Source organism: Brassica napus, chromosome C4, assembly GCF_020379485.1.
Source record: "Brassica napus cultivar Da-Ae chromosome C4, Da-Ae, whole genome shotgun sequence".
Classification (NCBI taxonomy): Eukaryota; Viridiplantae; Streptophyta; class Magnoliopsida; order Brassicales; family Brassicaceae; genus Brassica; species Brassica napus.
In genome coordinates this window covers 5,052,553-5,077,806 of record NC_063447.1, presented here as the reverse complement: position 1 = coordinate 5,077,806, position 25,254 = coordinate 5,052,553, and the positions used below count along the sequence as shown (strand labels likewise).

At 34.2% G+C, this 25,254-nt stretch overlaps 6 protein-coding genes across 6 annotated transcripts; 3 read left to right on the top strand and 3 right to left on the bottom strand.

Moving 5' to 3' along the window:
- Positions 1-893: 893 nt before the first annotated feature.
- LOC106395380 (agamous-like MADS-box protein AGL6) lies at positions 894-3,030 on the bottom strand. The gene is made up of 8 exons (XM_013835852.3): positions 2,762-3,030; positions 2,215-2,293; positions 2,012-2,073; positions 1,793-1,892; positions 1,660-1,701; positions 1,539-1,580; positions 1,303-1,457; positions 894-1,209 (listed from the first exon to the last, which is right to left on the bottom strand). Exons 1-8 carry the CDS (start codon positions 2,941-2,943, stop codon positions 1,113-1,115), a joined length of 759 nt encoding a protein of 252 aa, XP_013691306.1. The 5' UTR covers positions 2,944-3,030; the 3' UTR covers positions 894-1,112.
- A 7,432-nt stretch (positions 3,031-10,462) lies between these two features.
- Positions 10,463-12,005, top strand: LOC106390306 (histone deacetylase complex subunit SAP18). Its single transcript, XM_013830738.3, has 6 exons — positions 10,463-10,648; positions 10,765-10,797; positions 10,881-10,991; positions 11,205-11,300; positions 11,644-11,718; positions 11,816-12,005. Exons 1-6 carry the CDS (start codon positions 10,538-10,540, stop codon positions 11,846-11,848), a joined length of 459 nt encoding a protein of 152 aa, XP_013686192.1. The 5' UTR covers positions 10,463-10,537; the 3' UTR covers positions 11,849-12,005.
- Positions 11,860-15,531, bottom strand: LOC106390305 (probable carboxylesterase 9). The gene has a single exon (XM_048753399.1). It carries the CDS (start codon positions 13,615-13,617, stop codon positions 12,643-12,645), a length of 975 nt encoding a protein of 324 aa, XP_048609356.1. The 5' UTR covers positions 13,618-15,531; the 3' UTR covers positions 11,860-12,642.
- Positions 15,532-15,656: 125 nt separating this feature from the next.
- LOC106390304 (probable carboxylesterase 8) lies at positions 15,657-16,963 on the bottom strand. The gene has a single exon (XM_013830736.3). It carries the CDS (start codon positions 16,797-16,799, stop codon positions 15,819-15,821), a length of 981 nt encoding a protein of 326 aa, XP_013686190.1. The 5' UTR covers positions 16,800-16,963; the 3' UTR covers positions 15,657-15,818.
- A 610-nt stretch (positions 16,964-17,573) lies between these two features.
- Positions 17,574-19,148, top strand: LOC106392666 (cytochrome P450 704C1-like). Its single transcript, XM_048755392.1, has 3 exons — positions 17,574-17,582; positions 17,802-18,140; positions 18,222-19,148. Exons 1-3 carry the CDS (start codon positions 17,574-17,576, stop codon positions 18,459-18,461), a joined length of 588 nt encoding a protein of 195 aa, XP_048611349.1. The 3' UTR covers positions 18,462-19,148.
- On the top strand, positions 18,696-19,152 carry LOC125585746. Its single transcript, XM_048755391.1, has 2 exons — positions 18,696-18,771; positions 18,869-19,152. Exons 1-2 carry the CDS (start codon positions 18,696-18,698, stop codon positions 19,150-19,152), a joined length of 360 nt encoding a protein of 119 aa, XP_048611348.1.
- Positions 19,153-25,254: the final 6,102 nt, after the last annotated feature.

Below are 25,254 nucleotides of genomic sequence, written 5' to 3'. Positions count from 1 at the left end.
AGAATATAGAAAAACGAAAACGAGGACGATAAGAAACTGTATTCGCAAATAGACATGGAGGCGAGATATGATCTCTTTCCTTAACTCAAAATATTCGCTCCGTTAGTGAGACGGGACTGTACGAATATAGAGTCCCAGGATACAACCATGGCAGACGAATCACGCCTCACTCGTGATCGCCTTATCGAACTATAAACTCTACGAAATACTCTCGCAATATAGACTTACGCAGAGGGATTTTTTGCTGTTGGATTTCGATCAGGAAAAAAAAAATTAAGAAATGAAGGAAGAGGAGAGACGATATTTAAAGAGCCGGAGAAGACCCACTTCCCGCAACAGCTGCTGCACGTGGGCGAGAATCTCGCGGAGATCGAGGGAATTTGAGTTCCGAAACTTCTTCCTCAAGACTCTCTCTTATCTCGTTTTAAATTTTCGAGAGGATAGCATGCATGACGTTTTTTAATTTTTAGACAAACTACTTGTCGTTTTAAATAAAATTGTATGCTGTTTTTTCCCGAAATAACTGGCAAAACGTTGAGGTTAACTTGGTCCAAAAAGAATAATTCTTATCGGGCCAAAGGCCCTCCACCCATGCCCAAGCCCAAGCCGAGCCGGACGGCGGCGGCGCGCGCGTGGGGAGCTCTCTCTTTCTCTGAGCTGTTTAACCTCTTATGTCATGAAGACATATATAAACTCCTCAAAATCAACTCTCCCAACCAATGTGGGATGTTGTTAACTTCATTTCATTAAATCCAACAAGGTTTTTTATAAGAACCCATAGGCTCATTTTGTTTTCACATTTTTCCATATATTATTTGAGCCATTAGGCTTAATAATTAGGCCCAACATTCTCATAATTAGTTACAGCTTAGCCGTTGTTTTGGAATGTCAGGTGATTAAATTTCAGTTCGTATGAAATGAGTGTTAGAAAAACAAGCGTGTTAAAATGTTTAGGGAACCCATACGTGCGAATACATTCACACGAATTCGCACCAGTGATAAAACTCTAGAACATAAGTTTTTCTTATAAAAAAAAACAATTCTAATTAAAGAATCCAACTTAAGAGCTGAACTCGGAGTGACACTGGCATCGTGATCTAGTCAACAAAGGGTCAAAGAAACCAATCTTGGACGAAATTAGTCTCACATGCCACATTACTCTTTGGTACCGAAGAACCTTCACCTTGCACGTAGTAATGTTGTTGGAACCTAATGTATACAAGTACCAAACTAGTCTTATAATTAATACATAACTTCTATCCATTTTCACAATACGAAGAAAAATGGAAAATTGTTACGTACCCTATTTGTAAAAAGGGTTCGGTGTTGCAATCCACTGAATCAGGATGAGAAGGCTGAACCGGAAATTTAGAATTGTTAGGATCACCGGCCATCGATGCTGCCGAGTTTGGCCAGAAGTCTTGAAAGGATTTGAAAGCATGGCCTCCGGCTTCAAACTATTGGCAAACATATTAAAATCATAAACGATTTAGTTATTTTTCTACAAAAATGATAATTTTGAGACCTAAAGTGAAAACCTTAATCTTGAGTTGTTTGTTTATGTCTCCGAGTTGCCGCTCCTACCATTTCAAAAGTAGATTGATTGATATATGAAAATACATGTATCAATTTGCTATGTAACATTTATATGTAACTTACCTTTTTCCGAAGATCTTCCATTTCTTCCATCATAACTTGTGTCTGCATATATATCAGTTGCATGATTAATTTTGGTTTAGTCTTCATGAACATATGATTGGAAATGAAACAAGACCGGTCTATATGATACAACCTTCCGTTGTCGAGTCGCAGTAAGAGCTGCTTCCAGCTGCCGCTCCAACGCTTGCAGTTGCTTCACGCCCATTTCTCCAATATCTTCTCCAAGCAAATGCCTTTGATAATTAGCATGAATATCAACACATGTCAACTATTCTGTTATATATATAATATGTATAGCAGAAGATCATGATTACTATATAACTTCGAAGTCTTTAGTAAACTGTTACTAGACCTATTAGTGCGAACAAGCGATTCGTATTTGGCTTTCAGCTTTGCCACCTCCTGACACCAGTTCTGCACCATATAGAAATACAGAATTATATAGAAAAGCATATAGTAGCAAAAGAATTTGAAGTGAACGTTATATATTGTATAAATATATAATCAAGATCATCTATTGTATAAACCAAAGTTAAAGTACGTATATATACATGCCTGTTTAGACTCTTCAGGCCTATTATTGGTCACAGAACAGTTGTAGCAACGATGATACCGTTCAATAGTTCTTTCAACTCTGCAAATTAAATTTAAAAAGATTATTACACGCGAGAGATCGTTAGCTCAATTATGTTTAGAGTTTCTTCTTACGACAAAGACCAACGAAAGGAAACCCTAATTTAGTTTTTCTTCCTAACCCATTTGGAGTTTGTCATCTTCAAGACCAAAGAATCCAGATCCAAAAAAAAAAAAAAAATCAAACAACAAAGTAAAACGTACGGACGGACACATTGGCTTATGATAATTGATCTAAGAGAGAGAGAGAGTACAGAGATAAAGTATAACGATGAACCCTAGTTACCTTAGGATAAAAGACACAACCTTTAAGAATACCCACAAGATAAAGCCATGATCATATTTTTTTTAATCGTATTCGTACGATATAGCTAGTGATAAAAGAGCCCATTCAATTAGTTTTATAAGAAACCTATCTTTATTGAAATATAAAGAGCTGAGAAGATCGTGCAAAGGAGCAGAAATATACCCGACACTGCCGAACTCGTAGAGCTTGCCACGGCTAGAGAAGACGATGAGAGCAACTTCAGCATCACAGAGAACAGAGAGCTCATAAGCTTTCTTCAACAAACCATTTCTTCTTTTTGAGAAGGTCACTTGCCTATTGATTTTGTTCTCTATCCTCTTCATCTCCACTCTCCCTCTTCCCATATTTTCTCTCTCCTTTTTCTTGTCTCCGATGTCTTCTCTTATCAAGAACTAGTAACTTTTTGAAGTATATCAAAGGAATATATGTATCGTACACGATAACGTGTTATATATGTGTGTGTATATATATATATATATATATAGGTAAAACCGTTTAGGTTAAAATGGTGTTTGATTAAATATCATTAATTATTGTTTCTCGACTGTACTAAGTAAGTAGTACCAACAAATGAGAATTTTTTTAGAAACAGAAATTAGAAATAAATAAACTAAAATGATGTTAATTTTGATGGAGCAAAACGATAACTATGTTCTCGTAATTTTAGTTAAATACCTCAGAATGGAAATCTGCTTGTATCAGTTGGACCACTAAGATGTTCAATTATTTTCAATATTATTCTTTGCTTTCCAAAGAGCTTGATATTTAGGCCCGGGCGTTCGGGTCTTCGGGTCGGGTTCGGACCGGTTCCTTTCGGGTCCAGATCTTTTCGGGTCCTAAATATTTAGACTCAATAGGTACTTAGAAATTTTCGGTTCGGGTTCAGGTCGGTTCTTTTCGGGTCCGGATCGGTTTGGGTCTATAATTAAAATACCCATAAAATACCCGTAATTTTTCGGGTCCATATCGGGTCCGGGTATTTATGATCTGAAAAGGACATGATATACCTAATTCCATCAACTTTAGTTGAATATTTGTCATATATATCTAAAATTTTACAAAACAACTTAAATGAAACTATTAATAATTAAAATAAAACATTTTAAAACTCTAAATTTTACATTTTAAAGCTTTATATTACTTTAAAAATGTTAAAAAATAATAACAAATGTTGTTAACAAAAAATATTTTAACTAAATCATAAAATAATATATATAAAATAGAACACAAAAACATCATAATTTTAGATATACATGTTTTTAAGTCGGGTACAAATCGGTTCTTATCGGGTCGGGTCTATTCGGGTCGGTTCTTTTCGGGTCCGGATCTATTCGGGTCGGTTCCTTTTCGGTTCCGGTTCTTACGGGTAAAAAAATTTAGACCCAAAAGGTACTTGTAAATTTTCGGTCCGGTTCCGGGTCGAGTATTTTGGGTCGGTTCCGGTTTGGGTCTTCGGATCCAGGTTAAAATGCCCAGGCTTATTTCAAATTCAAACGAATTCAGTTTTTTTCTTCAAATGTTATAGGTCATCATGTTCACGGTCAGGAAGTGTTTTTTTTTTTTTCTTACATGAAACATAAAAATGGGTTGTATACTCGGGTGAAGCATTGATCTCTTAAATTTATAAAGGTAATCGCCGTTACAAATAATTTAATTAAATAGCAGTGGCTCAGTATATATTACTATATTTAGTTAGAATGTTTATATAACCTAAACTGAACGATGTTGATTACGTATGAAATTAATGCTGGTTAAGTTCTACCAATATTTGAAAATTTACTAAGGACCTCGTAGTCCAGTGGTACTATCTCCTTGGGAAGGGGAGGTCGGCTGTTCGATTCGCGTGGCGGAGGAGGTGTGTCCAGGACCCGTAAAAAGGTACAGATAAAGACTGGCGCCGGGCCTAGGTGGTGAGCCGCAAGGTCAACACCTGGTTAAACAAAAAAAAAAAAATTGAAAATTTAATTGGTCAAAAGGAGAGCAGAAAATTCATCATTGTTTTTGGAGGTTTCACATATTTGGTTAATAATGGTAAGATGTTAGGTAAACAAGTACAATAAGCGAAGCTCACGCTATTTCCACTATAAATTATTTGAATATTCCCCTATATGCATATGCATATATGAATTCAATCTAATTTGATTTTGTTCACAAGATTTGATTTGAATTTTTAGTGCTAATAGCTGAATGATTTGTATCCGTTTTTCTTTTGTTGATGAAGGCTCACTTTATAACTAAATACCTAATTGACAGTTTAACTTATTTTCTACCACATCAGCTCAAGTAAAAAAACATCATTTGCTTTTTTTTAGTCAGAAAAAAGGAAAAAAAAACATTGCATTAGTTTTGGGCCTTTTGGCTAACGAGCTAGCGAAGCTTCCCTAAAATATAATCGTCAAAGGTAATAATCTTGACATGCCAGTCAACGTGTCAGTCTTTATGGTCTTCTAGTAAGAAAAAAAAAATTCAAACCTCATCATTTTTTACACAGATTTAGAAAAATAACGAAGTTCTCTTCCTTTGTCCGAGGTTTCACGATTTTTGAGAAAATCAATGGATCCGTCACTTATGTTTCTTTGCTTCTGTTACCCCCTCCCATCTACTGGAGGAACAACACACAAGTTAGCGAACGAACAGAGAATCATCACATGGAACAACAAACAAAGATACTTTTTAATTAGTTAACAGTTTAACATCTATATAATCGTAATCCATAAATCAAGTTGATGATATACGTGGATATTAAAGCTTAAATGACTGTGTATATCGTATATATAACATATTTATTTAACCTATTTATATAACCAATCACGAGTCAAAGCTTTTAACATTATCAAACAAAGTAATAAAATAACCATGCATTGCCTAAACTGTTTAATTTTATTTCTCAACAAATTCTTCCACATATCCACAGTTATACTACACTTAGAGCATGATTAATGGGGAGTTATATTTAAGAACATATTTTTAGTTTTTTTAGTTAAAAGTTAATAAACGGTTTCTTATATTCCGCTAAGAATTTCACTCTAAAAACTCTCCATTAATCATACTCTTATGGTTTATATACCTCAACAAAATTAAGAACCCATAAATGCACTAACATATAGCTGTTTAAGAAATTATAACTTGTTAAAGAAAATGAAAGCTTGTAGGTTTATATGTTTCGAAAGTTATTACAACTGTACATGCAAAAGGAAAACAAAGGGCACTGACCAAACCATCCTCGTTGTGTCCAATCAAAGAAAATAAAAAAGGAAAAGTCGTATGTTGATGAAATAAAACTATATATGTTTCGGACGAGTTTCATAGAACATGGTAGACATCATTATAGTACTCGAGTCTCGACTATTTAGTATTTCCTTTGAAAAAAACAAGCCATGTGAATTAAACATCAGTATATGTCTCACAGAAACAAAAGAAAATATTGAATAATGATTTATTTGTGAAAATGTGAGTTCGGGCATGCCATTCGGAAAGGGAAGCAAAGAAGATCGGGTAGTCTTTGTAGTTTCATACTTTTCACTTTATAGTAATATATTTACTTGTATATTAATTTCCTCACCAAATGTTAATTGAAAAATATTAATATCCTCGCATTCTTGTGGAAATAGCACTACACTGCAGCTTCATGTGAGTGTAGGGTCACTGCGCCTTATCGTTATGAATACGACGTTCTTGAAACATCAAAGCAATCAATGACCCCATTTTCTTTCTTTTTTGTCATATGCTTTTCTTACCAATGTACTATAAAAGAACGAAGCTCGACAAAAAAAGAAAAGAGAACGAAGCAAAGTGTGTGAACAAAAGAGAGCAAGAAGCAAAGTGTGTGAACAATTAAAAAAAAAAAAGAAGCAAAAGGCAATTGGCAAAACCAGCATATAGTTTTTTTTTTTGACATATAGTTTTATTTTAGGGTCGTAGGAGGGCACGTGAAGTCTCATTATACATTATTATCATTTGTATTGACTTGACTGGTTTATACCGGGTAGGCCGGTAAGTACAAATTGTTGCGCGGTTTACTTTGGTTATAGATGATATATATAACCAATTATAGATACTCTATTACTCTTCATTCAGTAAGAAATTTTGAATTAATCTTAAAATTAATTCAGAACAAAAAGATACCAGTCAATACAAATGATATGTATGGATTGGTATCGATGTTTTCTTCTTCATATTGTTAGATAACTATTCTGATGTGTATTTCTAAAGTATTGATTGACAACGGGATATTCAAAGGAAATCAGATAAAGAAGAAATATGTGAACTATATAACATTTCAAGAGAAGATATTTTTTCGTTAAACTAATATATGTTGCATGTTTCAGTCAAAAAAAAAATATATATATGTTGCATGTTTCTGTTTTAGGTATAAACTATATGTTGATCCGCACGTCCGTGCGGATTTTTTTTTTATACTAAAATATTTTATATATTAAAATAGAAGTCATGACTTCTTTCATTTGTGATTTTTTTTTAATTTGGACCTTCACTTAGAAATCTTATTAAATGTATTTTATTAAGACTAATAATACATAGAATCTTTAAAATACTTTAATCATAATATCTTTTGATATTTTTTCATTTTAAATATAAGATATATTTATTTTTAAATTCTAACAAATCTGTTTTAAAATATTTTTACAAGATCTTCATTTTTGAAATTATATTTAAATATTTTCACTAATTTTGAAATTAGTTTGAAATATTATTATACATTAATAAATTCAGTAATTATTTATAAAATGAAAAATAAAAAATTCTGCAATATTTTATATATTATATAATCATAATCAATCATATTAAAAGAAAATTATTATATTGAGCTAAATATAATAAAATTGTATTAAATTTATAATTTTTATATATTTTATTTTCGTAAGTATAAAATATTTATGTTCAAAAATAAAATCTAATACATTTGTAAGATGGGTTAACATTAGCAAACTATATAATACATGTATAAAAATTAACATGTATTTCTTTAAAGCTTATAATATAAAATCTTTGTAACTACTTTAATCATAATTTATTTTCATGTTAAAAATAATATATATTTATATATCATATTTTAAAAATTCTAATAAATCTATGTAAAAATATTTTAACAATAATTTAATGTATTTTAAGTTATCGTTTATAAAATGAAAAATAAATAAATTATATCCTATTTTATCTACTTTGTAGTCATGATCATGTTAAAATACAATTATTATACTTAAATAAATATGATAAAAGTATATTCAATTGATAAATTTATAAATTTTATTTTCATAAATATAAATAATTTATTATAAAAATATAATATGATGATAGAATGATTTAAAATTAACAAAACAATATAATACATGTCTAAAAATTAACATATCTTAGATTTCTGTATATACAATAATATATTATCTAAAATTAATAAGCATAAAAAATATTAGTAAAAAGAAATACAGCTTTGAAACACGGGTCAGAATTTAGCATAAGTAAATGTAAAATAATTTTCAATTATGTTTTCTCATGAATATATTAATTTGCTTAATAAGTAATTACAAATACAATAAGATAAATATATAATAAGAAGTGAAAATACATACGGTTTTAAACAACTGATTAATTATAACATGTAAATTATAAACTTATTGTATTTGAAATAGTTATATAAACATTTAAGTATATGATTAACGTTAAAAATATATACCACTAATGTTTAAAAACAATAATTTATGTATAGAAAAGTGAAAAGAAACATCTGCGCAATTGCTCGGGTCAAAATATAGTTTTAGTGTATATAACAAAATTAATCACTAAATTAATATAATTTATATGTATTATATAATTCTATAATGTCTATATATTTAAATGGCTTATATTGTTATTACTACAAATTTTGTTTGAGAACATTATTATGTAACAATAAAAATTTACATACTTTTTAATTTTACATCCAAATTCCAAATGTATATGGAAGTCAAATTAAATCAAACCTACGTAGTAGAAAAAAAACATTTTGAGATATTGTTTAAAACAACACAAATATTTTTTTAAGCGAAACTATAATATATTGTACATGAAAAATATTTTTGTAGTAAAAATCTTATTTGAAAAATTGCTTGAAATAAATAAAGTTGGATACATTTTTTTATTTTATTTTATTTGAAATAGAAATGAATATTTCTTTCTAACAAAATCTTCTTAAGATCTTTATAAAATGTATTTCCGAAAATTAATCAATTTAAATTTGTATTATCATTTAAATATAATTAAAATTATTTTATCTGATTTTAATTTTCGTTCATAAAACAAAATAAATTTAATTTAAAATTATAATTATCTTTTATGATAGTTAAAATTTAAATTAATTTATTTTTCGGACATAAAACTTAAAATGATTCTGAAAAGATTTTCTTTGATTTTTCTTACACAATTTTATTTGTATTTTAAATAAAATATAAAGATATTAAAAAATGATGATAAAATAATGTAAAATTTGATAAATATTATAGAAGATGGTCCATTTTTAAATATCACACATGAAAAAGTCATAACTTCTCTTTTAATAGTATATATATATATAGATAAAATGACTAAAATTGAAAAAAGGAAATCTCAATGAAGATCAAATCGGTATGAGCAATCCTGAAAATATATGCTGATATTTTCTAATTTCTATCAATGAAACGTGTGTTTTAATGCAAGCCAAGCCAAGTATGTTTTAATATTAACTAGACTTTGATCTGCGCGTGCGCGGATGTATATTTTGAAAAATATGTTGATATTTGTTTTCCATGTAATTATTAGGGTTTGACAAAATAAATCCGAGGAATAGAATCGATACCGATCCGAAAATATAGTACCAAACCCGAGCATAAATTGATTAAAAATAATTTAAATGGGTTATCCAAACCCGAACCAAACCCGCAAAGATCCGAATCGAACTCAAACCAAAATTTAGAAACATCCTAATAGGGCTGAAATCTTTGACCCCGAAAACCAGAAACGCAAACCGATCAGAACCAAACCGGTATGGGTACCCGAAAGCCCATCTCTAGTCATTATTATATATCGTATATTGTCATCATATAATTAATTGTATTTTATACGTATCATCATATAAGTAATCATATAATTAATAGTATTTTATATGTACCATCATATAAATAATTACATATATTATATTTTTTAAACTTAATATGAAATATAAAAACCATAATTTGAGTTGATATTTCAAATTGGGCTTTGTATTGTATTTTTCTTATATATATTGACAACATTTTTTTATAATGGTTATTGAAAAATAGTTTAGTAAAAATTTATTTTTGAATATATGTATATTTTTGAATCAATTTTTGATATAAATCAACTTTGAATTATTATTTTGATTTGAAATATGTATATAAAATTTAAATTTTGTTTTAAGGTTAGTTTAGAAAAAAAAAGTTTTAGTCAATTAGATTGATCTATTTTCGTATACTTTAAAACTGACACAGATAGATAGTTTCTTATAATACGATGAACTTTCAATTTTTCTTAATAACATAAATCCATTATTTTTTTTCTTAATACTACTATCCTTGTTTCCAAACAAAATTAATTTTTTTTTAAAAGACTACAATCCATGTTTCTGAACACTTTAAATTTTTTTAATAGTCCTATTCAGATTTTCAAACACTCCAATTTTGTAATTGAGTAATATAGATGAAATGAATAAGTCTAAATTTAAACGACAATCTTTGTACCGTAGATCGTAAATTAATCGGTTAGATTGAGAAACCTACGTCAGAGCTGATATTATAAAAGGGCCATTGACAAAGAATAAAGGCCCAATATTTATCAAGGAAAGGCCCATTAAAGTTAAATAATTATGGGCTATCCCTCTTTTTGGGACATCACAGCTTCTTACTTGGTCGGAGATTTTCGAGAGCGTGAGAGAGAGAGAGAGAGAGAGAGATGGCTGAAACAGCGAGAAGACAAGGTGGTGGTAGGCCATTGCCGCCGCCTCCGAGAGGCGTTAATCAACAACCTCCTCGCCCTAAAACCGAACCTGTCGATCGCGAGAAGGTTTGTTATATTCGATTCACAAGCTCGTATCCGTGGAGAATCTTGAAACTTTTTTCTAGGGTTTGATCTCTTTTTAAGTTAATTGAACTCACTGATTCTACTATTTCGAATTGCAGACATGTCCCCTGCTTCTTCGTGTGTTCACCAAGGTACGTCTTTTCTCCAAGTCTCTTCCTTTACAAATCGCATAGAACCATCTGCGTTTGGTGGATAATTGTTTGTTTCTATGCAGGCGGGTGGTCATCATACGAAGGAAGATTATGCTGTGAGAGGCAAAGAGCCAAAGGATGAAGTTCAAATCTACACTTGGAAAGATGCTAATCTTCGCGAGTTAACAGATTTGGTATGTAGTTTCTTCTTCTTCTTGTCTCAAAACAAGATGTTTAATTGTATTGAGAGCTTTGTAGTGTATATTGTTTGAAAAAGGTGTAATCTTTTAGCTAAAGAAGCCACTTTCTTCCGCTGTCGTTTTGAAGGTTTTCTAATTGCATACAAAGGGAATGTTTTTTTTGACAAGCATAGAGAGTAAAACCACGTTTTTTTTTTTTTGTTTCAGGTCAAAGAAGTGTCTGTAGCAGCTAGGAGAAGGGATGCAAGGTTGTCTTTTGCGTTTGTTTATCCAGACAAGAATGGCCGCTTTATTGTCAGACAGGTAAAATTATTTTTATCTCTCACATTCTTGATAAGATGATGCGTTCTTCTGTGCTTTTCTGCCACTCTTTTTAGTAGTGCGATTAGCTATCAGTGATTCAGAGGAGTTTTGAGAAAGTAATGTTTACACACTAGCTTGAGCATGTCTTTTGGTTATAGTTGAGTAATGAAAGCATGCTCAAATCGTATATGCATCGATTAGTCATCTTCCCATGCTTTTGACTTTAGGCTTGAGAGAGCCTGAACCACTGCGTTCAGATTCTATTCGCTGTACTCTTGTGTTGTTTATCCAAGAACACATGGACTGATCTTGTGATTGTTTCTTTTTTGTTGATTGATAAAAGGTTGGTCAGACGATGTCTTATCCAAACCGAAAGCAACCAGACGACAGTAAAACACTCGCTGACCTTCATTTCGAGGTAAAGAGTTGAACATAACACACATAAGATTGTGAAAACCTTTATAATCAAAACTAGGTAGCTATAACTGCAATTATTCATCTTGTTTTTTTTGTAGATTGGAGATTATCTGGATGTGGCAATCTACTAAGAGTTGGTTTCTGTTTCTCGTCAATTGAGCTTTAGGTGTGTGTGCAAAAGTGAAAGAGCACATTCATGGTTGTTTCCGTTTCAAAACTTTGTTTAGACACATGTTTATGTATCTTTGGATCTGGTCTTGTGCACTAATGGTTAGTTCTTTCCTGAAATTATATTTAACCAAAACCCGCCAATTTAACAAATACTATAGAAAACTTGTAACACCTCCTTTGTCATCGATTAAATGCCCCACGAGCAACATTGACAATCACTTCTTGCTTTCCCTGAGCATCCTTCATTGATCAAATGCAATGTCTTCTTCTCCGAAACCTAGCTAATTACGAGTCCATCATTTTCTCAAAACTTTCCCTCTTCACACAACTAAATGTATCAATCACCATCATATATAATAGCTTCAACATAGATGACATTGTTTTTTTGTTTGGTAAAACAGTTTTGGTAAGTTGAAGATCTTTCAGCTTCAGTGTTATGAAAATGCTTTTTATATATTATTTCAGGATGATATCTCCACCGTCAGATCTTTGGATTTCTATTTTCTAAAGCTGATCACATGAACTGAACTACTTTTAATTACAAGTAAATTAAGAAGTGATAATTTTAATTTTCACTAGTTTAAATTAGACTTTCATCATTTACTTTGAATATTACTTCAAACAAAGTGATCATTTTATTCATTTCACAAAAACAAAATTTTACAAAAAAATATTTAACCATAACTTAAGCTGAATTTTTTTTCATTCATATATTACATTAAAATCTTATTTCATTAATTTTTATTATAATTAATTAATTAATAAACTCTCTGATCATATTGAGAAGAGCAACAGCTCGCCGTGGATCAACGAGCTCGATCCCATGGAAACCGGCATCGTCAAACTTCGCTTCAACCCTAACACCAGCCGTAACCAGCATCTCCACAAAGTCTTGCTGATGATCAACCAACGTGTCTCCGCCGTAACCGATCACCAAGCACCGTCCCAGACGCCCCACTTTCTCCTTCTGCGGCAAGTAGCCTACCGGATTACAGTACCTGTGATCCCTATCAACGCCTTTCGGCAGAGAAAGCTCCCACATGGCGTCTATCGCCGGCACCGGCATCACCGGGTCGGCGAAGTTTTTAAGCTCGGCCTTCGTCCTAGTTTTCCCGCCGTAGAAAGGCTGGTAAAACACGCTTCCGTCTATTTTTAACGGCGTCAAGTCGTGGTCTAACGACCTTAGCGCCAGCTGGAAAGCGAGGTTGGCGCCGTTGCTGGAGCCGAAGATGTAGCACCGCGAGAAGTCGGCGTAGTCTCTGAGCCACGGCTCGCCGTTAGTTTTGTCGACGGCTTGGCGTTTGACCCAGAGGAGGGCTTCCAATGCGTCGTCGTATTGTGTTGGGAGTCTGTGCTCTGGAGCTAGACGGTAGTTGACGGAGACGATGATCGCCGTTAGCTCGCTGGCCATCTGGGAGCAGCCGCGGCTGTTCGCGGGGGAGTTGGCTGGGTAGAGGACCCACCCGGAGCCGTGGAGGTGGATGAGGATCGGGAGGCGGGCGATGGTGTTGTCGTTGGAAGGGAGGTTGGTTGGTCGGAAGATGCGCACGGTCACGCCGGTTTCGAGGTTGATGGTGATGTCTTTGGAGGCGGTGAGCTTTCCAGGGGACGGGGAGGGGTCGGGGTGGACTATTGGATACTCGAAGTTGCGAGTGCAAGAGCCGTCGGGGTTGATTGAGAGGTTGAGGTGCTTGTATGCATCAAACGCGGGAACTGGGTCTCGTGACATGGTTTTAAAATCTGAACTATGATTAGGAAGAAGTATTTGGAGTTATTTGTGTGTTTATGTTTATTGGAGCTTAAGCTGTGTGTGATTAGGATTAATGCACGGACTAATTTGAGGTCGAGGTCATGATGTTGCTTAGTTTTAGCGATATTGACCAGTTCAAGGATGTTTTTTTTTAATATATTTTTTGTCTAAATGAGGCATGTGTTGTACGTTTATTGGGGGTTCTTAGCGGAATATAAGAACACATCTCTTAACTTTTAACTAAAAAAGCTAAGAACCGACTCTTAAATAAGAGTTTTAATAACCGGTTCTTAACTTTTTTTAGTTCAAAGTTAAGAGACGGGTTCTTATATTCCGTTAAGAACCTCACCTTAAGAACCCCCAATAATTATGCTCTTACACCATTTTTACTGGTGTCCTTAGACAGAGTCCTAAACTATATTGGGCTGAGAAATAAATGAAAAATGCAGAAATTACAAAGAAACGGAAGTCATTTGTCCTTAATTAAAAAGTTTTTTGAGATGGTCCTTAGTAACAGCTGGCGAGCTTTTTTCTTCCTCCTCCTCTGATGATTGAACAATGGCGTTCTATCTACCCATTTCTCGAAACCCTTAAACCCTTCTAAAACCATTTAGTGAAACAGAAGTAAGAGAGAATCATCTCATTCCACGAAAAGATTCGATTTAGGTATTAAACTCTCTTACGGAACCAAGCCATAGGGTTGATGAATTGCTTTCTGCTTTGCTTAAGAACAGTAGCTCACAGCTTCTAGTCAATGATTCATACGATGTTGGTGTTTGGAGTGCTCCAAAGGTTGAACAAGCATACATTTTAGATATGGATTCGGTGGAGAAGTTGGCTCAAAAGTCAGTGGGGGCTATTGATTTAGTTGCACACCAGCTGTTTGATCAAGTGTGTTTAAGAGGAAGAAGAGAGAATCAGCAGAAGATCGTGAGTAAAATGCTAAAGACATGGAAATTTAAGTTCAAAAGAAAGGAGTTGACTGGAACCAGGCCACAACTTGACCATAATAATAAAGGGTCACATGCGAACATTGGAGAATGCAAAAGGTGTTGATGGGAAAGGGACTCTCGGGTTTATCTCTTTTTGTTAGAGTGTGGGAACGGGGTGGTGTCTTTGTTAAGCTAGCTAAGTGGAATAGATTGGAGACTTGTCATGTATATGGTTGGCTGATGAGAGTGATAGGTGTTGGTGATGTCAAGTTTGTCAAGAACCAGAATGCAAGTTTGCTATCTGTTGTGGGTGTGATGAAACTTGCTGGTCACGAAGTGCTAGAAATGCAGGAATGTTTTTATAAAACATGGAAGGATAAGTACAAGAAGATAGAGCACAAGGAATGTTCCAAGAGTTGGTTCGTTTTATTTTCAGAATCAAACGTAATACAAGTTTTGCTTTTTCACAAATTTCACCTTCTTCAACAAATGAATTTCAGCTTCTTCAACAAATGAATTTACCCTAAGGACCAACATTAAGTCCTACCAATAATCCTAATTTTCATTAAAAGTCCTTAACATTGTCTTAAGCTAGAAATAATAATAAAAAACATGGATAATCATGCCCTTATGTTCCGTCTAAATTACATGGAATTATAAGGCCTTTCATTGTGTGCATGCAAATGATTGATTCAATTGTATAAACACGTCAAGATTTCAAGCTTTTGTCGATTTAATCTCAGAATAATTTAATAGTTGCATTTGAAATTATGGTTAAAGAGTGCACATCTAAACACTGTTAGACTAACAGTGTCCTTAATGCAATATTCAAAACAGTAATGTAGTTTTGCTAATTATTCCAAGCTATTGTGTTGAAGATGTATCTTTTTTTTCTACGAAAATCATAAATTGAAATGTTGATAAACGTAGTTTACCGATACATGATTATATCAAAATTCTCTGCAGTGACCTGACAGAGAGAAAGGCTGTACGCGAATAGGTGACTTAAGCTTTAAGCGGCAGCACTTGAACACTTGAACATTCGATTCATTTTAAACATCATACAACTAGTAGAGACTAGAGAGATTCAGAACCATTATTACTTATCGGATCATATATATTTGGATAAACACAAAGCGACATTGCAATGCAACTCGCTTATAACACTCAAACAAGTACATGATATACTGCATGCATAATTTCATTATTATGGTAGATAATTCATAAGAACATCATTACAACGTACTACTACATGTTGGACGACGGTGCAGTCGTCGAACAACTCTTCATAAAAGCCTCAACAGTGTCATACAAAGCCCTGGCTTTGCTCTCATCAAACAACTCGCACGCATGAAACCCATCTCTATCAAACCTCGTCTCCACGTGAACCCCACGTGCCTTCAGCATCTCCGCCACGTCTCTCTGCCGATCAACCAACGGATCACCACCGTAACCGTTAATAAGAGTCGACGGAAACCGTCCCATCTTCTCTCTCTCCTCCGCCCCGCTGCTCTTGATCGGGTTACTGTAAACGTGGTCGCGATCCACACCCTCAGGCAAACAAAGCGACCAAAGCAAGTGAGTCGCGGTCAACGGGCAGATCCTGTCGTCTTTCAGCCGCGACTCCGAACCCGACGGCTCGACGCCGCCGAAGAAAGCTTGGTTCATTATCAGCCCTCGGATCTTAACGGGAGAGAGATCCGCCTCCGCGACGCGCAACGCGACGCCGTAGACTATGTTCCCGCCGGAGCTCGATCCCATAACAAAGCATTTCGAGAAATCGACGGTGTCTCTCAGCCACGCGTCGCAGTCCCCTCCGCTGCAGCGAGCTTGGTCTCGGAGCCACGAGATGGCTTCGACGCCGTCGTCGTACGCCGCCGGGAGACGGTGCTCGGGGGATAGGCGGTACTCGACGGAGAGGATCATGGTCTGAAGACGGTCGGCCATTTTGGTGCAGGATTCGTGGAAAGGAGCGGAGGCGGCGCTGTAGAGGATGAAACCTCCGCCGTGGAAGTAGACGAGGATGGGGAGTTTGGTCTCCGGCGGGGGGATGTTCCGGGGTTTGAAGAGACGGATGAAGGTTTTGTTGTTTGGGTTTAGAGGGATGTCCTTTGAGTGATCCGTTGGGGTTAGTTTGGGGAAGTCACGGTGTCTGGTGAGGGACCCATCTGAGTTGAGTGTAATGTTGAGGAACTTGTATGGGTCGCTTGAAGTTGGAGTAGCTTCCATTGATATGCTTCAGACAGAGAGAGAGAGAGGGAGATAGAGATAGTTTTCTGTGGTGAAGTGTGTGATTATGAAGAAGGATTTGGAAACTGAAGATCTGAGAGGTTGAAAAGATCAACGTTTTCATTTAAAGACGGAGATTGTAGTTGGATTTGCCTAGATTAGAATGCTATCCATTAATAGTGGCTTAAGATCTTTGTGTACCAAATCGTAGAAGCAAACCTAATATAACGGCTATAACTTTGTTGTACCATAATAGTCAACCCAGGAGTTAATATGTGCATTAACAACATGATAAGTGACAACCTCTTTTTTTTTCCCCATAAATATCCAACGAACGTGTTTTCTAATGTTGTGGTGAATCTCCTCTTATATTGTTGTTCAAGTGTTTGTTTGTTTGTTTGACTCGAAAGCATGATTTAGAGTTTAGAATAAGGATTCAAAATATAGGACTGTTACCATTTTTGTCACTATGAACTTAGGCTAACTCATCAGGTACAGGCCAAGGATTCAGAAGCAGACCGCTCTGACATTAATCTATCACTGGCAGGATTAATTAACGAAAGAAAGATGTAACACCATAAGTACTCAAGATTGAAAACATTAATAAAAAAAAGGACTCGAATAAGTCTTTTACGAACATAAGAGCATTTTCTTCTGCAGGCTTTTACTCTCGTTGTTAAAAGGTTTTGTTAACTGCCAAAACTCTAATAAGTTTTAAGAACCAAGATCAACAACAAATTCATGTAGGGAGGCTTTCGACGAAGGGAGGGAACGATGCGACTAGTTTGAGGTTCATCGATTCGCTTTGGAAGCTGAAATGGTTTCTCAACATCGGATCACAAACTAGGCTCAAGAAGAGCATTGCTACTATAGATAAGTTTGTCTATAGACTCATTATCACTAAAAGGAAAGAACAGATAACACTGTGAGTTCTCTCTTAAGTTCTCAACCCTCTTGTTTTGATTGAATGTTAAACCAAAAATGTTTTGGCTTTGTACTTAGGCTGTTAGAGAGGATATATTATCGAGATTTCTGGTGGAGAGGGAGAAAGATCCAGAGAGGATGAATGATAAGTACCTGAGGGATATAATCTTGAGCTTTATGATCGCTGGGAAGGACACAACCGCTGCATCTCTCTCTTGGTTCTTGTACATGCTCTGCAAAAACCCACTTGTTCAGGAGAAAATAGTACGAGAGATCAGAGACGTGACGTCGAGTCATGAGGAAACAACCGATGTGAAGGGTTCCGTTGAGAGTATAGATGAAGAGGCTCTTGATCAGATGCAGTATCTCCATGCGGCCTTGTCTGAGACCTTGAGGCTTTACCCTGCTGTCCCTGTGGTACCACTCCTTTAAAGATTCTTCTGTGATTGATCCAAACAAATGAGGATTTTAACACTTTCTTTTGGTTCCATCCTAAAGGACACGAGGTGTGCAGAGAATGATGATGTGCTTCCAGATGGACATAGAGTGAAGAGAGGGGATAATGTCTACTACATATCCTATGCCATTGGAACGATGACTTATATTTGGGGACAACAGGCTGAGGAGTTCAAGCCAGAGAGATGGCTTAAGGATGGCGTGTTCCAACCAGAATCACCTTTCAAATTCATAAGCTTTCATGTTTGTATACTCTCTCTCTCTCCCAGATGTGGTTGTTAAGAGTGAAGACGTTCTCTTCTAATACCTGAGATGTTTTGTGTTCTTTGGCTGTATATGTATATAGGCTGGTCCAAGAATCTGCCTTGGCAAAGATTTTGCATACCGCCAAATGAAGATAGTATCAATGGCACTTCTTCACTTCTTTCGCTTCAGAATAGTCGATGAGAAGAATAAAATTTCGAATTCTAAGGTGGGAGAAAAAAAGTACGAGTTCTCTCCGGCGACATAATCAAAATGGACGGCGGTGGCGACGGCGGGAATGTTAATCAACCGCCACTCAACCTGCAGCATCAAATCGTAGAAGATCAAGGTATATATAGTCCAAAAATTACATTGATGTTCATGCTCAGCATCGTGATATATACAAAGAAGATTCAACATGTATATTTGGAAAAAAAGTTTTGCAGGTGATTCTACACATAGGTGGCTACAGGCTTGGGAGATGAATCACATTATGCTCAACGCGGACTTATTCCAAGTCATAAATCCTACGCTAATTCCCGTAGATGAACAAGGTCTTTACCCGGTCGATAATGAATCAATGAGGGACAACAACAGCTGGCTCCACTCAAGCCTACCGAGCAACGGAATTAGGTTTCATATCAGACTGTCGATTGGGTATGCCATTGACTTTGGGGATTTCGTCTTTGCTGTGTACCGCAAAGGAGATCTCCACATCCCGATGTACTAGTCAGACCAACCTTTGTACATTATCTGTACAGAGCTGGGTAAGTACTAAATATGCAGTGTTATACTAATATGATCATCATTATCTGCGTATTTTTTGCTTAACAAAACATAGTATGTTATCTGGTTTTATGGTGAAACTGATACGATACAATGATGTCAAACACAGCTATATGAATGTATCCGGTAAGGCCAAAAAGCAAATCAAGAAGCCGAACTGGACTGGTCCCACTCCGCTGCAGTGATCCAGCGTTCTTTGGAATCTTGCAGTATGTCGTGAATCACTGCATAAAGAGTCCAAAGATTCGAACGGTTTACCAAAACTGGAATCGAATACGGTTTAACCCGATTCCATACAAAATTTATAGGTTTAAATCGGTAAATCCAATATTAGATCAATAATCAGAAACTATAATCGAAAACTTTTTAATATGAGATTCCCTACGAAATTTAAATCTGAAAACCTATAGGCTTAATTATGACGGCGATACAATAATTAGATCTATAGCAACAGCGATACACTAGTTATATCTATAGAGATGTCGATACACTATATTAGATACGTTTCCTGCATCTCCAAACAGCATATCATCCAGATTAAGTGCAGGTTGATTCACGAGATCTTGTGGTTCTGCTTCCATTTCTTGCTTTGGGAGATGGCGGTTTTTTTTAATTTTTTGAATGTGAGAGATCTGTAATTGAGAGCGTAGAACTTCGTAATTTTAATTTGGGCCAATTAAGTTTTCTTAACCTAATGGACCTTCGTTTTCAATTATTTAAAAATTATTTTATTCTGTGCTTTAATTCTTTGTTCGGGCCAATTAAGTTTTCAAAATCTATACTATACTAAAAGCCCTATATACTCAATGGTGAGGCTGCCACGTCACCAAAAATAATCAGCCAATGAGAGATAACATTTTTGCCATGTCACTACTGCTTCCGAAGAATAAAGCTCGAAACTGGATTTCCTTTTGGGCTGTCCCTACATTTACGTACGGCCCATATCAAGTCCAATCTTGCCTAGCTCTAACTTTGTCTGAAGCATCCAGAGTTCATCTTCCCGTCTCTTCCACTTCGTCTTCAACCCCGTTACTGCAAAGCTCCTATCAATCATTTATGCTCTTTAAATGTCTTCTTTATTGTAAATACCAATTTATCCATTAATCTAAGCATTTACGAGTTCTCCATCACTACTTCTACTCTCTCGCATTAAAGTGGAATTAGCATCCTCCACCGTAGCTCCGCTTATAAATGGGTTCGTTGCCTGCGTTGAACAGCCATACCACTGCGAAATCTCGAAGATCACTCTCTGTCAAGCATCAACTCTATTTATGGCTGATTCGTTCACTCTTCGTCCCGGCCCCATACTATTGGATCGACTTCTATTGATTCCGTATGATGTTATTTATTGCAATTAATCATACCTTTGGTTGTCGACATTTTTTTGGTTGATGAGATTCAGATTTGTGTTTAAATTTTGAAACCAGCATTGAAGAATGCGGCCGGATCTAAATCGAGTGGGAGCTCTTTGGACGATGATGATGAGGATGAGGACGATGACGTCTGTGATTGGGGGTTTGTGGTGAGGAAGAAGAGTGGAGTGGATGAGGTATATCCGACTGGAGGTGAAGGGTCGTCGTGTAGGGAGCTGGCGAGAGTGATTCTGAAGTTGGGAGAGGTGTACGAGAGGATCGAAGGTGCGAAGCAGAGGATGATGGTTGAGTTGGAGAAACAGAGGATGGAAGCTGCTAAGGAGATTGAGTTGCAACGAATGAACATGTTGATGGATATGCAGATGGAGCTTGAAAGATCCAAGCTTGCCAAACGTAGAACTGCTGCTTCAGGTAAAAAAAAAACTTAAACTGGATTGGTCTCTGTTTCTACTAAGCAATTGTGAGTATATGGTAAAACTTACATTTATTAATGTACTTTTAAAGATTGAAACTTTAAGCTTTTGAGGTTTCAGATTGTTGATTTGGAACCATATCTATGAGCATCTACTCAATCGAGTTACTGAAAACTTGAATTGTGCATTGTTGTTGTTGTTGTACAGTTAAGAAGTTGTAGGATTAAAATTGTGGAGAAGCTATACTGTGGTAGAGCAAGGGAGCAATGGTTGGATCTGAGAGCTCATTTTGAATTGGAGAAACTGTTATTATTCTTACTCACTAGGTTTCATGTTAGAGCAATGTTTTTTTTTTCTTCTTCTTATTCTGTTTCCTTCTCTTAAAGCAGGTTGGTGAAAGAAACTCTGGTAGTATCCCACAGACATATCAACGTGTATTTGACACTGTCAAGTGTTAATATATTATGGTTTCTGTATCAATACCTGCGGAGTGCTCTTTGCTCTTTTTGTGTAATCATGTCTCAGAGTTGCCTACAGATTTCAGAGCCATTCATGTTCTTCCATAATTAACATTTGGAACAGATCAAAACACACCAAGCTATTGATAGAGCACAAGTAGTGTATTATTATTGAATTGGAAGGAGTTATAATCTCAGGAGCACTAATGAGACCTTATCTGAGGATCCCATACACATGAGATTTCTCTCAGTTCATCAATCGGCCTTAGTCACCCGAATAAATATCAAGCTAATCGTCTCATTACTTATTGGTATTATACGGTTTCTTTGAACACTCAGACTCCCATTTCTTAAATAAAAATCATGACGACAAATCAGCGATTATAGTGACTAAATGCCAGGTAGAAAAATGGTTTTCAGAAAATTACTACATTTTCATGTGAAGCTTAAGATACCAGAATTGATGAAAGTTAGGACAAAGATTATGTCAAGACATACAAAATCATATATATAAAGATAAATAGAGAATTAATATCAATATATCGACCCTCATAATAATTAAAAGAAAATTAATTTCAAATTTAATGTGTATTTTTATTTATAAAATATTGGTATTAACTATAAATAATTTTATACATTTAGAGTATTTCCACCCCTACCTATTTCTTATTATAAATTAGCAAAATAACAAATAAAATTTAAAATTAGATAAAAATACATAATAAAGGCCAATACCATAATATAACCTAAAATGTATAAATTTCAAGAATAAACAATGCAATATTAATGAATTACAGTAGTTAAAATGAGATAATTTGAGAACAAATTGTTGCAGAAAGTTTAAAACAAACCAAATAAATATAGAAATAATTGTAACACATCAAAACTAAAAATGAAATTTAAAAAACACAATATCAGCAAAACGAAATACAATGTGAATAGGAAAATTGTCAAATACACCACATTCATAATGTTACTTTTCATATTTACACTAATTATTTTTACCTTCATTTTTAAAAAGGAAAAAAAGACATTTATAACCATAGAGTTAACTAATCTAGACTTGGAGTTTATAGTTGACGGATGGGGTAGAGTTTTTGGAGTGTGAATTTTAGGATTCTAATAAATATATAAATAAATACTTAAATAATATAAAAAACTTTTAGAAAATAGTTTCAAAAATCATTTCAATTTTCAAAAATTCAAAAAAATAAGTTCGAATTTCAAAAGTATAATTTGAAACATAAATTTATTTATTTATTTATTATATATAGAGAAAATAAATGTACAAGAGTCTTTTGACTCTTAATAAAGAACATATTTTTCAAGATGTATCTTTAGTAGTGGTAAACATGAATAATTATACCAAAAAAATGGTAAACATGAAAATTTTCCATGTGAATAACACAAATATCAAAGTCATACAACATAATCACAAAACAAACACATCCTCTTTAACATATTTCAAAACAAACTAATACACTACTATCACTAATCAATTATCATATGGATCAAAAAAAAATTTTAATTCATTAGAAACTAAAACATACGAACCCGGCGCTGAACCCGGCGCGTAGCGCCGGAATGCCACTAGTACTTAAATAATAGAAAAAAGGAAGAGCATATAGTAATATGTGTCGCAAATATGTTGGTCGCTCGAAACCTTATCCTTTTCTTATTCTGGAAAAATAGCCTTAAGGAAGACCAAAAATAGCATATTTTGGTATATATGGAAATATTTGCATACACATCTTTTTCCCTTCAGCTAATACACTGAATACACGCCTTATTACTTGTCTCTGTAGTCTTATGTTTGTGCCTGCATAGTAGAAACCTACTGACAACCTGCATTAAATGATTATTGGTTAGGTTTAAATGTTTATTTAAAGTAAGATTTAGCAGAGTTAATCTATTACCTGTAGTTGAACCTAGCGAAAGAACCAGCTGATAAAGTTCTTGGTAGGCTGGACAGTGCCCATACATTTAGGTCCAGCATTGACCGGTTATCAACTCTCCAGACACCTTCGCTGTCAGTAGTGATTAGCGTGGGATTCTCAACCTGACATGTCAGATATAAGTTAGAATCTAAAAGTCATGAATAGAATTTTGTTTTATTTAATTTTTTCGTTTACTTTTGTATAATGATAGTTTTTTCGACCAGATATAAAATTACTTGGAATCTAGCTGCCTCAATGAAGAGGAGATCCCACTCTGCGGCGGTTATCCAGCGTTCCCTTGATTCTTGCAGGATCCCGTGGATAACTGCATCAACCATCGAAAGATACAAACGATTTACTTAACCAGGAGAACAATAGAAGATAACTAGAATAATAGAAGATAACTACTAAAAGATAGGTTTAGTAACGCAGAATGTTGACCAGTTGAGAATAACGCTGAATGCTTTGTCAAACTAGAAGGTAACCAATAGGTTTTGTAACGCAAAATGCTTTGTAAACCATTTGATAATTGCTCCAAATACCTTGAAACAGTAACACAACTTTTTTTTTTTTTAAGGTTTTTGTCTGCGACTCTTTTTAGATTCCCCTGTAGAATTTACAACATAATTTTAGTCATAGTGGAAACCGCATAGTAGAAAAATATTGAATAATGTATCCAACTAACCCTTTACGTGCCTAAGTAAATAATGTATCCAACTAACCGCATAAGTAATGATCAAATAATCATTCATATATCATTAATAATGGCTAAACATGATTTTCGAGGAAATATATGAATGATTATTTGATCATTACTTATGGTTTACGAGGAAATTGAATGAACATTTAAATATCTTCATGATTTACAGGCAGATGGTAAAAGTCTCTAGATATCATCAATAACATTAAATCCTTTATTATGTAACATTTTCCTCACAAAATCACTTATCTCTTTTTAATGCACAAATATTGAATCTTTCATGGTTACAGACTAGAAATGACAAGTCTTTTTCTCTTAACATAATAGTTTTAGATCTCACTATATAGATCTCGATTTGTTTTCTATTACTAACGAGTTTGATTAAACTTTCTCATAATACTCTAAATGAAAGGAATTTAAAAAAATGGAATGTCAACTAATGTTTTGGTAAAGTAAATGGTAACATTACGAAGAATGAATAAGCATCAGCATTCAAGACCTTACGAAGATAACAAACTTTCGGATTTGCTTAGGTTCGTGAGAAACACACATTCTCACCTAACATAAGTTAGAACAGATATCAGGCACCAGATATGTTTAATTAAATACAAATCATTCATACAAAAAGCAATACATTTTTTCTAATTGTAAGTTTTCTGATGTGTCAGGTTCCAGATCTTGGGAACAATCTGAGTAAGCTCTAAATTTTGAAAATCATGAGTTAAACTTATAGTTATAATTGTTTGAATCATTGCATTTTAAAATTAATTATTATTTTTATTTAATTTATGATAGATTTCGAAATTATTATATATATATATATATAAAGTTAATATATGTATAATGTTTTTACTTTTATTAGTTTGCCTTATTCGATATTGATTTCTTTTTTATTATGAAATAAACAGTTTTTTTGGAAACATTGACATATTTAAAAATAACAAATTAAAATGCTTATTTGTCTTAATACGATTGGTTGTTTTAAATCATATGTGTACGTTCTCAATGGTTTATAGCCTCAACTTTTATATAACATAGATGTATTACAACTAGATTCCATATATTCCAAAAAAAAGTTTATGGAATGCAGTCTATTTTCTTTTCCATGTAACTGGTAATTTTTTTTTTGGAATCGAGAGGAATAGGCTTATTCTAAACAGTTTTA

What these genes read in the sequence shown, in the direction of transcription:
- LOC106390304 (XM_013830736.3), bottom strand. Translation starts at nt 16,799, where the DNA reads ATGGAAGCTACTCCAACTTCAAGCGACCCATACAAGTTCCTCAACATT.
- LOC125585746 (XM_048755391.1), top strand. Translation starts at nt 18,696, where the DNA reads ATGGACGGCGGTGGCGACGGCGGGAATGTTAATCAACCGCCACTCAAC. An exon ending in TCAAATCGTAGAAGATCAAG is followed by an intron (nt 18,772 to 18,868) that starts GTATATATAGTC and finishes AAAGTTTTGCAG; the next exon opens with GTGATTCTACACATAGGTGG.
- LOC106390305 (XM_048753399.1), bottom strand. Translation starts at nt 13,617, where the DNA reads ATGTCACGAGACCCAGTTCCCGCGTTTGATGCATACAAGCACCTCAAC.
- LOC106395380 (XM_013835852.3), bottom strand. Translation starts at nt 2,943, where the DNA reads ATGGGAAGAGGGAGAGTGGAGATGAAGAGGATAGAGAACAAAATCAAT. An exon ending in TACGAGTTCGGCAGTGTCGG is followed by an intron (nt 2,294 to 2,761) that starts GTATATTTCTGC and finishes TTTAATTTGCAG; the next exon opens with AGTTGAAAGAACTATTGAAC. An exon ending in GGCCTGAAGAGTCTAAACAG is followed by an intron (nt 2,074 to 2,214) that starts GCATGTATATAT and finishes TATATGGTGCAG; the next exon opens with AACTGGTGTCAGGAGGTGGC.
- LOC106392666 (XM_048755392.1), top strand. An exon ending in TTTACCCTGCTGTCCCTGTG is followed by an intron (nt 18,141 to 18,221) that starts GTACCACTCCTT and finishes TCCATCCTAAAG; the next exon opens with GACACGAGGTGTGCAGAGAA.
- LOC106390306 (XM_013830738.3), top strand. Translation starts at nt 10,538, where the DNA reads ATGGCTGAAACAGCGAGAAGACAAGGTGGTGGTAGGCCATTGCCGCCG. An exon ending in AACCTGTCGATCGCGAGAAG is followed by an intron (nt 10,649 to 10,764) that starts GTTTGTTATATT and finishes TTCGAATTGCAG; the next exon opens with ACATGTCCCCTGCTTCTTCG. An exon ending in TTCGCGAGTTAACAGATTTG is followed by an intron (nt 10,992 to 11,204) that starts GTATGTAGTTTC and finishes TTTTTGTTTCAG; the next exon opens with GTCAAAGAAGTGTCTGTAGC.